This window comes from Danio rerio, chromosome 9 (genome assembly GCF_052040795.2).
Source record: "Danio rerio strain M-AB ecotype USA chromosome 9, GRCz13ab, whole genome shotgun sequence".
Classification (NCBI taxonomy): Eukaryota; Metazoa; Chordata; class Actinopteri; order Cypriniformes; family Danionidae; genus Danio; species Danio rerio.
In genome coordinates this window covers 9,299,819-9,315,164 of record NC_141029.1, presented here as the reverse complement: position 1 = coordinate 9,315,164, position 15,346 = coordinate 9,299,819, and the positions used below count along the sequence as shown (strand labels likewise).

Below are 15,346 nucleotides of genomic sequence, written 5' to 3'. Positions count from 1 at the left end.
TCAGATCTGTCTTGTTTGGTTAGAGTCAAACTCAAGTTCACTTCCCCCTTTGGTGTGAATCTTTTGGACAGGTGCAAATAGAAACAATTCTGTCCTATAAATAGCAGATTTTAGCAAACGTGTTTTTTTTTTTTACAGTTTTTTTGGATTTCTTGTAAAAAAGGGCAGTGTGAAAGCAAACTGCACAAAAAAAAAGAAAACACATGTTTGATATGGACCAAAGCAATTGAACTAATGGACTTTTCTGGTGTGAATGCACCCTAAATAAATAAAAAATAAATAAAATGTAACGCAGCATTTGTTTAAAAAGTTGTGTTATATCAAATAACTTGCTGGTGATGCTTAACTGCTGTGAAGAAAACCTGAAAACCCACTGTGTTCATTTCAAATATGAAATATGACAGGGAAAAAAAAATTATGAAAGAATCTGCCATTCTGTCTGAGAGATCTTTGTGCTAAACCCTGAAGTAAAATACTACTTCTACTACTAATACTACTACTAATAAACAGAAAGGAAGACTGCTGACATAGTGTTTCTTCTATAATGTTCAGCAGTCAAAATATTCAATTTTCAATGATGAACCCTTACAATAACCGTGTTATTACGATTACATGAAACATCTCAAAAGCAACTTCATGTGCATTTATAGTTCTGCTATTGTAAACAACCTGGTCTATACAAACCTCATCTGAGGGTGCTTTCACACCTACACTTTTGTTTCGGAACGCATCTCGTTTGCCCAGTTAGCGCGGTTCGATTAGCATATGTGAACAGGGCAATCGCGCTCTGTTCCGCGCCAAAGTAATCGCTCCGAGAAACTCCGATTGAAACGAACCCTGGAGTGGTTCGATTGCAGTGAGAAAGCGATTCAATCCAAGCGCGGTTATATCACAGTGTTTTATGGATATGTAAAAGGCTTACGGCTATATGAAGAGAGAATTATGAGTAGGGCCGGAAGTTTTGCGAGTCTCCGGATGCCCGCAAACGAGTGATGATCTCCCGGTAATCTTGTATCTCCCTCCCGGTCCTCAAATAGGCATCGTTGAGCACCCTTCTCACCCCTCCCCACCGCGTCTCTCCTCAGACACGTCGCGCGCGCGCACCCTGTCAATCACCACCAAACCACCACCTCTCCTGACAGCTTAGCGGGACGCTGCAAAATAAACCCTGACACTGACCAATGTGAGGAGAGTTTACTCGCACGTGACTTGTTTTAGCTCTTTTGGTCCGATTAGAAACTTTGCAGTGTGAAAGTGAACCGCTCCAAGAGCAACAATGCAACATTTGTAATCTCTGTTTCGGAACAACTGAATCGATTCACTGGTGTGAAAGCACCCTGACTGTCTGTGGGAAGAAATACAAAAATGCTAAAGCAAAATAAATCATTTTCACTAAAGCCTGGCAGCTGTTTTGCTAACAAAGAAATACTAAAATCACTGGTCCAAACTCAGATAAAGAGTACATATTGTTCATTTACATATCCTACCAACACTATATCTTTAAAATTACAAAGATCAAAAGATTTTAAGCTCAAAAGTGCAAATCTATAGCTGGCAAATAAAAATTCAGTTGTTATCTGTGCCTTTACCACTGCATATTTAGTATGAACTGCAGTACATAAGTACACAGAAGTAATGTTTCTTTCTCTTGCCTTAGCATTCTTCAGAAGCATGTCCTCCCTTCCCAGACCCGGTCCCACAACCACACTGTGAAGCCTGGGCAACCATTTCTCAATCTCCTCCACAGCATTGGGACTGTCTCTGCAGGTACACAAAGCCAGGAGAGAAACAAAACCGTCACACTCACTCATCACATTTCTCTTGACAAAAAAGGTTTCAGCTAGTGCAATCGAGGACATCCATGAAAGATGACTTCTCAAAACCTCGTCTGTTGATTTTATAATATCGACTTGTGAATCAAAGTTTCTGCTCACAGCACTGGATGGACGATGAGTTCAGGACTGTAGGACTTGATGACTGGAGCTGCATCTTTGGTGCAGAAGACATGAGAGAGATCAGCTCCCTGGAAAACAGATAGGAGCAGTAGATAAATGACAACTGCGTCAGAAATCTCAAACGTCCATACTCTACAGGACGCTAAAAACATTATGCAAGCAGAGTAATATGTCAGAATTCATAGTATTCAAAAAACAGTATGAAAGTACCCAGTGACCTACTACTTCTACCGAGATTCTGAATTGTACATCCAATGGAAACTATGCTATCCCATGATGTAACACAAGGGAATTGGGAATGGGAGTGAAGCGATGCAATTGGTGCTAGTAGGTCATGTGATAATGACAAATGATGGATGTAGTATGTCCGAGTTCCATTCATACTACACACTAGGGTTGCACGGTTTACCAGTACTATAGTAGTATCGCAATACTATGGCTTCAATATACTAACGGTGCTGCTATAGTTTGTAAACGGTAGTATCGTCATTAACGATCTATCTACAATGTGGAAAAATCACTAAATGCTTACATGTTTGTGCAACAATAGACTATTTTATTCTAATAGTTTCTGGAGCCCTTGTTGCATTTTTTCTGTCATTTTGAACACACATCTAAATCGGTTCAATTCTGCTCCTGTCAATATGATTTAGTAGCTACAACAACAAAGATAATCTCTAAAAAAGAATGACTCGCAAAGATAAATTTTGAATTACTTTGTATTGTTAACTGATAAGACTGAAAAAAAATTAAATGAAAACCCTAAAATAGCAACAGGAAACATCAAAACAATTTTTGACCACTTCAAATAGCCTAAATGTATTTGAAAAGTGCTCTTTTTGTAACGCATTTAGTTTGGTATAATTTGTATCTTTATTTTACCGTATTTTTGTTGCTCAGTTATCGACAAAATAAACAAACACAAAAAAAGATTTTAGGTGAAGTTGTGACGAGCTGAAAGCAGTCACTTAATGTCCACACAGGAGTGATGTATTTTAAAAACATCTCTCCATCGTGGTGAAGAGGATAAAAGAAGGAAGTGTTTGTTCACCAGGTAGCAGAGCATGCGGAGCTTCGTCCAGGAGCTCAGGCAATGACGGCCTGGACTGAAATAAAGTCGTCTGGCTGAGAGACAAAGTGTTTGTATGATTAACCCCTGTAATCTTCGGACTGTTGAGCTGATCTAACTTTAAATAGTGTCCAGAAAAGATGATGATGCAGTGTATGAGTCTGAACTTCTGCGTCAAAGTCACTAAAACATTGGTGAAAACTACAGCAACTCAACTATTACACTACATATGTGGTTTATGAGTGATGTGCAAATAGTATATTTTTCAATAAGGGAATTATGAATTAACTTTAAGTAGGCCTATTATTACATAAAAATATAGTATTTCTGATCATTTTCTTTATAATTTGAGTTATGAATTACAGTATCTCAATACTGCTTAGTAACATGATACTTCAGCTGATATAATATCGTAACTTGAATTAATGGTATCGTGACAACCCTACTACTCACATTAATACTATATAGAACAAAGGTCTCAAACTGGGTTTCTGGAGGGCCGCAGCTCTGCACATTTTTGCTCCAACCCTAATCAAACACAGCTGATCTAAATAATCGAGTGTTCAAAAGAGTCTTGAACACCTTGATTTGCTACATCAGCTGTGTTTGATTAGGATTGCTGCTAAGCAGAGCTGCGGCCCTCCAGGAATCGGGTTTGAGACCTATGATATAGAACATACTTTTTTTATTTATAGTTGTGTAGTTATTTCAAATTCAAATGTAGTACCTACCGAGTAGTAGGTGATTTTGCAGCAACTAAATCAACTGATATTTTAGCATTATGCACTAATCAGATAACTGACAATCTTGACTGATAAAGCTATATATACACTCAATTTCCACTTTCTCATTTAGCATTCAGAACAGTTTTTATTATTCACATCACGAAATCCAAAAGGTTTTGGTCCATGTTGACATTATCCACAGAGTTACTGCAGATTTGTTGACTGCTCCTTGATAATACAAATCTCCCACTTCAGAAGGTTATATTGGATTGAGACCTAGTGACTGCGGAGGCTATTTAAAGTTAGTGGACTCATTGGGTCTTACTCACTAATAATTGTGTACATTTTTGCATTTACACACACGCATGGTTTCCGCTACATCCAATCTTCCATGGCGGGGCGCCACGCCAAAATTGATCCCGCCACGGCTACAATACAGCTTCTCATTCAAAACATTGTCGTGTTTTTTTAATAGCGGGTAATAATCGCACCAAAACTTATTAAAAGGTAAGTGAATTATAACAGCGCAAACTTTTCTGTAACTGCAGTAGTGCTGTTTGTTTGACTCTTTAAGGTGACGTGCTGACTGACTGACTGACAGGTGCGTGATGCGTGAGGCCAGCAAACACGACGTATAGCCGTTTCACTTTACTTCAGGACACATTATGTCTATTGGAGACATTCATAAATATTCCTAGCAAATCTAATAAATGTTGGAGACATAGTCGTTATATAAACGCACTAAATCGCACTTCAGCATCGGTTATTTCAGAGCGCACAAGAAGATCTGCGCTTGAGCGGTGTATATTTGAGGGGGCGTGCAACAAGTTTTGTGCTCGAGCAGAGGAAATCGGCGTGCAAGCAAAGAGATTTGCATGCTATAGGCTATTACATAAATGCGATCTCGAATTTTAATACTGCACTCATGACATTTGTCATTGAAATAACGCCACAGGTAGTTGGTAGATTTGAGTAAAAAAGGACTGCCGTGTCGGTGCCAATAGCTTAGTGGTTAGTGCGTCGACACATAGCACCGAGGTGCTCGCAGCGACCAGAGTTGGATTCCCGTCTCGAGGTCCTTTGCTGATCCTTCCCCTAACCCTGCTCCCCACACTTTCCTGTCTCTATATCTTCACTGTCCTATTAATAAAGGTGAAAACCCCTAAAAAAAAAAATTATATATATATATATAAAAAAAAAAAAAGGACTGCCGCCACAGCTAGAAAAAATCCTAGAGGAGACGCGTTTAAAATTCTTACACTTTCCGACCTAAATCATAACACGTGTACACACGAGCTTGTTGTTAAACTCGCTCTTCTGTGAATTTGGAGTGTTCTAAATGAGCGTCCATGTGCATGAAGATAGTAATTTGCATAATACACGCCCAAATAATGTTCATATAACGACTTACCACAAATTCGCACTCCTACAGAGAAAGAAGAACTGAAGAAGATCTTTAAGTTTTTATTGTTGAAAGAGAAGAGCAACAACAAAGCCATTGGTCACTCTCAGCAAGCATATTTGTTCGCTTAAAGCACACTATGCTACAAGATTAAAAAGATTTTTAAGCTAAAGAAAACATTTTATATAGTCACAGTTTAGGCCTCATGCTGGACTCTGAGATGATTGAGGTAAAGTTGGTTTTATATTTACGCATTCATTCAGTGACAATGTGTGACATGCTCCCTATATTGTTTACAATCGTGCATTTGAATATTCGGTCTGAAATTTCATGTAAGTACGACCTGAAAACAACATTAGCACTCTTTATTTGACTGTAAACAAGTTGTGCTTTGATAGTCATTGGCTGCTAATGTGATTTCATTATTAAGAATCTGCAAAGATTATTTTTGTGAAGTTATATTATTAAGGAGAAAGGCAGAATGTGTGAATATGAATCAAACTTTACCTCAACTCTGAGATGTCAGATTTGATGTCATTCACTACCACTGACAGGTGAATATCCTCCTGATCCCACAAGGGAACATAACCAATTTACGCATTGCCAGAATTTTTTTTTTTTACAAATTCATATGATTTCATGCATATGAATACATACAACTTTTTAAAGGAGTCGTAAGTCATTTAAATTCCAATCCTCCCAATGCCAAATGATGTCTCATTATGGATGAGTAAATCGTACTAAAATGTATGATTGAGATCGTACAAATAAATATGAATTAGTTACTAAATCAAAGTTATAAATTACATAATTAATCGGAATATCCGATCGACCTGCTTACACAGACCTGCAAGTGCAAATGCACATATCTGATACATATCAGAATTATTTTCAAACATGAAGGCATGAAACCAGAGTAAGGGTGTCACGATCCTCCAAATCATCGGTTCGATTACATTTTCGATTCTAAAGTCACGATTCGATTCGATTATGAATAATTAATAAATTAATGATCAATTAATTATTTGTAGCCTACCGTTTAAACTACCTGACCTGCATGGTCTTTGTTTTACCCATAAACAAATCATACAGTAAATGAATCAAGGCAAGATACACACATAATAAAAAAAATTCACTCGTGAATAGGAAGTGATCTGTGTCGTTATAACGGCGACTGTAAAAAAGACGCACAACCAACAGGAACCAGCCAACAGTATCTGAGGTGTTCGCTAAAATGACTAAGTACAAGTGAGTGAAAGATTGAAGCAGTCCTCTGACTGCCTGGACCTGCTGTCTCGAGCGCACGGCTGTGTGTGCGTCTGTGTCTGTGTGGTCACGTGATGTGCATTTTCAGAGGTAGAGAGCAAGGAGGGCTGCTCAGAAATGCTACACGCCACTGTGGATGTCAAATCGTTGTCGTTCTAAAATGCCATTTAAAAACAAAGACAGTGTAAACAGGGCCTGAGTGTGTTCCTTTCGCGAGCGGATTTGCAACGGGGGCGGGTGGAGGATCGCGATGCCGGTGTTGTCTATCGAACGAACCGTACACAATACGTACATAGCAGAGCTTGCAAAACTGTGTTCTTTTTGTCGACAACACAAACATTGTCAACATAACTCACTGGAAATCCAAAATGCTTTCTGGTCTCCTGTATCTGCAGTTTAACAAGCACTTCAACAAGCCTGTTTTTTTCTCGCTTGGCAAGCCAAGTTGACGTGACATGGGGGCGTGGCAGCATCGACGATTCTATTTTTTGATTCGATAATCGAAATTGAGCATAAATTTCATCCCCTAAACCAGAGTATATCAGATTTCATGAGATTTTTTCCTACTTATGCCAAGTTTACACGGTTTGGTTTTCAAAGTTGTCTGGCAACTTTGTCTCTCTTGCAAATTCCAGCAAAAAGCAAAGTATAGATAAGGAAATAACATAAGATCAGATTTAAGAGTGTCTGTAAATACATAATTTTGCAATGTGCAGCAACAAACGTTTCTGTTTAATGTTATTGTAAAGCTTATAGATTCTGATATTGTGGTCTATAGGTCCTCTGTGAACGCAATGCTGTATCTTGCTCTCAAATCTCTCTAGACCACTGCTAATGCATTTTAGTCATTGTTGACACTGATTGCATCTTTGATTATTTTGTAATTATATACAATCTCTGAATTTTGGCTTCTGTCATCAATTTCAAAAAACCTGTTGGCGAATCAAAATTAGGGCAAAAAAAAAACATTACATGTACATTGGCAAGTTCCAAACTGGGACAAATGGGATGGGGGTTAAATTGGGTCACTTAAACCATGTATGAGGCCTTAAAAATCACCTTTCTACCCCATTCTGATGTGCGTTTTGAAGTTCAGCAGGTTGTCTTGAAAACATCTACATTCCTAGATGCAATGCTGCCATGTGATTGGCTGATGTTAATGAGCTGTCGCACAGGTGTATCTAATTAGGGGCCCAGTAAGAAAGACAAACATTTAGCAGAATCTGAGCATAATACTTACTACTTTTAAAGCAGAAATAGCTGCAAAAAAAGGTGCTCCTGTGTACCTGTCAACAACAAGATGGAAGTTTCAGCAATCAACAGGGAATAAATAGAAGAAAACAGCCTGCTATGAACTACAACACTAACATCACAACAAATAGCACCTAAAATATTACTGCGGAAGATCACATCAAGGACATGTGGCTGAAATCGAAATTGAGTTCGATGAAAGCTCTAGAAATGATAACAGCTTCAAGAAAAAAAAAAACGTCTATAGACCGCCATTGTGGTCTATTTCTTGATCAGACCTTATAATAGGCTGGTACTTGCATGTAATTAACATTTATACTTGCACATTGGTAGCTTTACTGTTAAATAACCCAGTTTCAGTCACTTATTGAAGAGCACTGCATCTTCATATTTAGTAATTCAAGTCTACTTACTCTTGACATCCTCCAATGATCCCAATGCGTCCATCCTGACCCTTGTGCTTTTTGGATGTCAGCGGAGGAATTGTGTTTCTTACGAGAGGAATGACATTATCCATTCCCGAAGTGCCCAGGGAAAAAGAGCGCTCTATGACTGAGAGAAAAAACACACTCATTAGTGTGCTCACAAACCACTCTATATATCAGTTCCATGCACTGGGACTACACTAGTTGACTCGTTGACAATTTATTTGCATACGTTTTGTTACTTGTTCAACTTATTCACGCAAAAGTGAAAATTCTGTCTTTTTTCCAATATTGTGATGTAAATGCCGCGGTGTATTAAAAAACTGAGAATATATGGAAAATCTTTTCCATCCAACAACAGCTCAGTTGTCATCTCTGTCAGGCTTCAAAACGTTTTAAGATTGATAAACAAAAAAATCAATAAAATACACCTGCATCTTCTAAAGCCATCTAAGCTTGTTCTCTAAAAATCTGATTTTGTATTATAGCTCTTAACTCTTAATTTTTATTTTATTAATTCAATCTACTTGGTATATTTAATGCATCCAGTTCAGTAACCCACAAGAAGCACTGCATTGCTAATAAAAACCAATAACATCAATTATACTGCTGTTTTTAAATCAATATGCGAATGCACAGGATTTCAAAGCTTGAGGAAAAGTAAATGAGGGCTGAAATATCCATTTCACATTGAGCTATAGAAGACTTGAATTTGATCTGTATTGGCCAATGCCATGTTTTGTTTTCACTGTTATGAGTCTACAATAAAAAATGGTCTCATTTGTATTTGTTAAAGGCTTAAATGCAAAGAGCTTGAAACTCAGGCAATATTTGTTGTTAAATCTCGTCTAACTCACATTATTTAAATAGAGAGATAAAAGTGTTGTAATAAACACTTGAAGGTGTAATAACACTTTCACTTTTTTTGTTTGCATAGTTCACTTGGTCTAAACCAAAAAGGAAAATGATACATTTGTTTCTGGTTCACTATAACATTAACACTAGCGGTGTTTCCATCCAAAAATGTAAATTAAATGCGCAAAACTGGATTATCGCATAAAAGCAACAATAAAGCAGTGTTTTCAGTCAAAGAGAACAAAATCGTCACTTCCTGATTAACTGCCACCAAATATCTAAAGTAAAAACTGAATTTGCTGCAGTAGAAGCTGCATGAATCTTTTCTTCATTTAATAAATGACTTTCACCTCAACAGACGATGCCAACGCGCAGTGAATGCATGGTGGCGTTTGAAGGCGTGAGACGCGGAGCACAGATGCTCTTAACTCTGGAGGTCATTATAATATAATAACACTGATAACTGAAAAGGTTAAGGCGTTTTAGAATGACCAAAACAACATTTCAGATGTTTTACAGTGAAACCAGCCTGCTGGTTTGTCCATTCACACACATTTTCATCATCATGTGATCTCTTAAAACACAATCACATGACTTTTATTAATGCGCACACGTTGGAATTTGTTCGGTAAAAGGGTTGCCATCGTAGTTTATGCACATCTTTTCTTATCAAATAAAAAGTTTATTCTACTCAGTTATGTGTATATGTTTTTTATGCACATTTCCAAATCTTATGCACATTTGGCGTTTCCTTCAACCGGTTTGTCATGCGCTCATCCGAAATGTGCAAAATGGGTGGATTGAAACGTAGCTACTGACTACGTTTAGATGGACATCAGTTATCAAATTACTAGCCTTAATCTGATTAAGACAATAATATGATTAAGGTGTTTACATGGGTTGCTTTTTGAATATTATATTTATGATCCTGTTTTTACATGCTATAGCACATAGTTCGATTAACGTCATAGCATCACCACACGATCCACGTTTCGTGTGATGAGTTTAATGCAATTTCAGGCGTTTCATTTTTCATTTGTCGACTTTAACTGCAGTCTGGCACTTTCCCTTTTATTCAGGATCATTTCAAGCAAGCCCCCTGTGACAAACGAGATATTGGATGATGGCATGAACTGCTGGAAGAGTGTTGTTTTTTTCAAATTAATACAGCACGCCGAATAGAAAAAAAAAAAACCTCTGCATTTTGCGATGCAGGTGTCTGTGTCTTCCAACACATCCTACACTAAGGTAATAGTTTGATTGTGGTGTTTACATGTCTGTACTGCACTACAATAATGTGATAAAAATTGGCATACTCCACGTCTTAATTTGATTTCTAATTAGATCTATTATGACCTTAATCGGATAAAATTAATAAAAAATTGTTGATGTTTACATGGTAGACTCTTAATCAGAGTGTTGTCTCATTATCGCATTAAAATTGGATTTATTAGTGTCCCTGTAAACGTACTCATGTTTTAAAATGAAACCTAAAATAACAATAGTATTAATAATATGGTGTATTTTTTGCAACAGAAAATGTAAAAACAAAACAAAAAAAAAAACAGCAATTTTCAAGCTTATATTTTGGTGACAGCATATTCTGTTTTTGTTTTGTTTAGATCTCTTTGGTCTAGGTTAGACTATATAACATTTCAGTCAGACTGCATTAGTGTTTGTCTAGAATTGGACTGAGATATTAAACATCAGACGGCAGTGTTCAGAACTGCACTAACAGAGTAATCACACCCAAAAGCAAACTCAAGTATGAACTCACAACAAGAATGACAGAAATAGGGCTGGGCGGTTTGGCTTAAAATCAAAATCTCGATTAATTGAACATTTTCCCTCGATTATGATTAATAAATAATTATTTGATTTATTTTATTCTTTTGCCCTCATAGTTCACTGACAAATTTTGTACAGTCAATATGCTCACGTTTTACAAGTGAGATATTTTTTTAATGAAGGGCGCATTACTTGATTTTAAAATGATTGAAGGATGATTCAACGCTGAACAAAATAATTTTCAGTGTTTTTCATATTAAAAGTAAAAAGTAGGCAGCGTCTCTTCTAAATAAAATAACTCTTGAATATCATGTAAGAAATATTTTAAAGAGTGCAATTCTTGCATCTTCTGTGAGGAAATATTTTTCGTAAATAATCATTTTAATGTGATGGAAAATATGCCGTCTCGTGGCATCTCTGGCATAGCTGCCAATCATCCTCAATGTAGTGCAAAGTATGGCTCACGAATGGTCCTACTTGACCAGAGATAGAGGGCTTAGCCCAACACAGCAGGCTCACGTAACTCCACGAGGTAGAAAAAGTAATAAAAAAAACTGAACTGGAAAAATTAGATCAATTATAGGTTCTGAAGTTTGATTTCGATAACTTTAGGATTAATCGCCCAGCCCTAGACAGAACTGAAGAACTGATGATGGCATGGTTAGATCTTCTATAATCGTAAAAAAAACATTAGGCCTCAAAATTATATTACTCAACTCACACAAATCAAAGCAAATGACAGAATTGACATTTTCAGGTCAACTGTCTATTTCTTGTTATTTTAGCAGTAGCGCACTGAACAAACCGCCGTTTTTTTGACCGTTAAACAAATAGCAAAATGAAATGTCAAATCTAGACGAACATTGAAAATCACCCTCTTCCATGAGCAGACCTGGGCCAGCTGCTTGGCTGTGACTGGCAAAGTCAATCAAGGCAGGCGGATGGTTACGATTCCCCAAAGAGGGACGAGCGAGGGGTACGGTGAGGTTAGTCTGTGGGATAAAAGAGGGCTGCGGAGTGGCTGTCGGTGCTGGAGAGGGCGTGCGGATGCTAGCAAAAATCTGCCCCAACATCTGCAGCATCTGTAACTCTCTGGAATGTTCCTCCTCCCTGCGCTTATCCTCCACCTGAAGACGCTGCTCCTCGAGCCGGTAGAAGTTGTCTTCAGCCTCCATGCTCTGCTCCAGGAACTTCTCCATCAGCTTCTCCAGCGACATGTTGGCAAAGCGCTTCTTGGTTCTCCGTGGCCTGCTGGAGGAGGTAGCGGGAGGATTGGTCTTCGGTAAGCTGCTCTGTTTGGCTGGAAATGAACCTTTCGAGAGAAGAACAAACAGATGTTAACACGCACACACACAAAGGAAAAGCAGAGCGATTAGGCTAAAGATGGCAGATCATTGCTTGCTGGCTGATCAGAATAAGTTGACATACTCATGCCTCCCACTGTCACCGGAATGGGGCAGGACGGATACTCAGTTTTGACTGGATGCTCCATAAAGGAGGATTCACCACTGCCATCCATGTGAGTCTCGTGCAATAGTTCAGTACTCTCAGCATCTTCATCCATCGTCTCATCTCCCCCAATGGCAACACTATCAATATCCTGCCTCTCTACAAAGGATCTATTGCTCAAAATCCTCTCCATCTCGTCGTAGAACTTGCACATCTTGTGGTACTGCCCATTTTTCCTGGATCCCTCCTTCGCTTGGAAATACTGCCTCTTTAAGCTCTTAACCCGTATCCTGCACTGGTCTGGCGTCCTATCGAAGCCCAGTTCGCACAAACGGTTCGCGACGTCTCGATAAACGTGGCTGTTGCGAAAGTTTCCGTCCAGCGCCGTCTGCACGTCGTGCTCGCCCCAGATATTGAGCAGCGCTCGGGTCTCCATGTCCGACCACAGGAAGCCGCGCGTTGCATTCACTAACATGATGGTCGAAGCAGCCGAGCACGAACCCAAACTCGGCTTCGCATCGATCGAGGCGTCGACGTGCAGGCCCGGTTCGGACGACGTTTCACGCGGTTTCCGAGCGCATTGCGATAAAGGCCTCGCCGAATCGCCGAGATTAACAGGGCTGCTGTTTTATGCAAAGCTGCTTAGAACTTCGCCAGTGTTTACCGCGCCAACAACAGTGAGAACGTCACCGAAATGTTGCGCACCACGTCATCACAGGCGTGCGCTTCACGGCTGGAAGCAGGCGAGAGAGTGTCAAATGCATTTGCAAAACAACACGTTTACTCCGCGTTCTCGGCTTTATCTAGTTCTGTTTGTAAATTAAGCTTGATAGTTTATCAAATAACAACATAAATAAATAACACAATGCGGTCCAAAACATCCAGTGCGAGTCTGTTTAAATATTTTGAAGGGAGTGAATCTACACATTTGACATCTCACTGAAATCATGCTGGACATCACAATTCAGCAGCTTACACAAGTATACTATTTTAAACACGCGTTTGAACCCCACTGTATGTAACTGTAAGTCATATGGCACTTTCCTCTCTCTCATGTGTTTACCTTTATCATACAGCAACACTGCTGCAAGTGTAATGGTTACAGTTAGCACGCCGAGTAGTGAACATGTATGCCCATGCATTGCATTCCGTCCTCTTCAACCTATTCAAGTTTGAACAACCAATCAACGATAAACTCCGAGCTTACCGATGGCCAGACTTAGTGGCTGTTCAGAGAAAATGAAGGTGGCACGTTTGAGCAGATTCATCAAGTTCACAGGTAAACAAACACAGCTCGCGCAGGCAGAGACAAAGAGGGAGCTTTGCGCCGAGATTAGCTGCTGTGTCCAGTCAGAAACAGGAACAAAGTTCAGTATTTATTCAGGTTATAAATCTGTTACACGAGTTCACTCGTTCAGAGACAGAAGAAGTGTCCTCGCTCTGTTCAGTACACTTCCGCTGACGCTCTGCTCTGCCGCTTATGCGTGATGACATAAGCAAATCCGACACATAAGTGACATGAAATAAACTGAATTAAAGGCGTTTTATCTCCAGCTTTAGCGAGGAATGTAGGTATTAAAACAGCAACATTTATGTAACTCCGCCTTCTGTTTACTTCCTGTGACGTTGGTGGTGAAGTTAATTTTACCCCGCCCGCAACTGTCCAGCGACAAGTCTGAATCATTTTGAGAATCGGCGCTTGTGAACAGCCCACTTCAAAGAGCCGTATAAATAGCGATGCGCCAAAAGCCTTTGGAAGGAAATAGTAATAGGAAGGTTATTAGTTACCATAACTTTATTATTACTAACTTTAATTAACTAGTAACTAATGGCTTATAACAGTTAAAGTTATTATTTCACATCTAACCTGCAGACTTGTGGAGCTTCTAGAGCTGCTAATCGATAGATTTGCTCTTCAGTGTTTGGACTTTCTGCAGAGAAAATTAATCCACACTGGGCTAAACTAAACTGAACTTCAACTCTGAAAACTAGACTGACACAGTTTCAATTTACTAGAACTTCTATGTTAAGCTGCTTTGACACAATCTACATTGTAAAAGCACTATATAAAACTAAAGATGAATTGAATTATAGTATAGTATTAGGGATGCTCCGTTTAATCGGCATGAGATCAGTATCGGTCGATAATCATATTTAAAGTACTAGCTGAAGTGGCCAATCTCATAAACCGATTGCAAGTGTTTGTGTTACTTGGACATAAGCAAAATATTCAATGACCTTGCATGTATTTAGGCCTTTTTACATATAATAACTGAAAGTTATGTGTTTTTGACAATATTACAAGTTCATTTATTGTAATAAACAGTTTGTAGACCTATTTCCTTTTAGTAAAGAAGTAATGCATTTAGGTTTACATTTTAACTTCTTATGAATCAAATGTGCTCCAAACTTTTCTTGATTGAGACAATGTTTACAAACTGCATTGTTTGTCATTTCTCTTTGACCATTTTTTTTTAAACTGTGCTATTATTTTCTTTAAAGGTACTTCTGACCATGATATGTTCACACCTAAATGGTTATGAAGTGATATGCAGCATCCTTCATTTATTCTCTTGGGTAAGGAGAAATCTCCATTAAAGTAGCATACTAAGAGGAAAATGTGCTTTATGCATTATAAAGCTTAAAGCATCAGAATTGGTACTCTAAATCACCATGACAAGGAATCGGCATTTGGTATCGGCTGCAAAAATCCTGATTTGAGCAACCCTACATAGATGTGTGTACATGTTCAGTTAAGTGTCATTAGAATATGCAAAGTTGGACTATCAATGTGATAAGTACAACACCTATTGCAGATGTAAACATTTAATCAGCAAACTTAATATTTATGAATAAAGGATATTAAAAATGTTTACTGCCATGCGTGCAAACGCCACACGATTATAGCCTTTCATAAAAAATTACTGCCTTAGCATTGTCAAAATCAGTGCAGGAAATTTACTCCCACAACTTATTACAAAAGCACTTTTACTAATCCATTCCTTTAATGTAGGCCTACGTAACATGCACAACAGAAGCAACATTGCAATAACTTGTTTTAAACAAACTGGAATAAGGCAACAAACTATTGCCATGCTATACTAAACTAATAAATAAATTCTTAATTTTAAATCTACGATAGCTGATATGAGGGAACAAAT

General features: G+C 38.4%; 1 protein-coding gene across 14 annotated transcripts in view; it reads right to left on the bottom strand.

The window, feature by feature from the left end:
- Nucleotides 1-15,346, bottom strand: part of naxd (NAD(P)HX dehydratase) — a 29,136-nt gene that overhangs the window by 12,375 nt on the left and 1,415 nt on the right. Inside the window, exons 1-6 of one of the 14 annotated variants that reach the window (XM_087267155.1) lie at nt 12,165-13,794; nt 11,611-12,048; nt 8,082-8,220; nt 7,658-7,703; nt 1,935-2,023; nt 1,653-1,761 (exon numbers count right to left, since the gene is read on the bottom strand). In XM_087267155.1, coding sequence (XP_087123281.1) covers nt 1,653-1,761; nt 1,935-2,023; nt 7,658-7,703; nt 8,082-8,220; nt 11,611-12,048; nt 12,165-12,660 — 1,317 coding nt within the window. In that variant the 5' untranslated portion in view covers nt 12,661-13,794. 14 annotated transcript variants of the gene reach the window in all.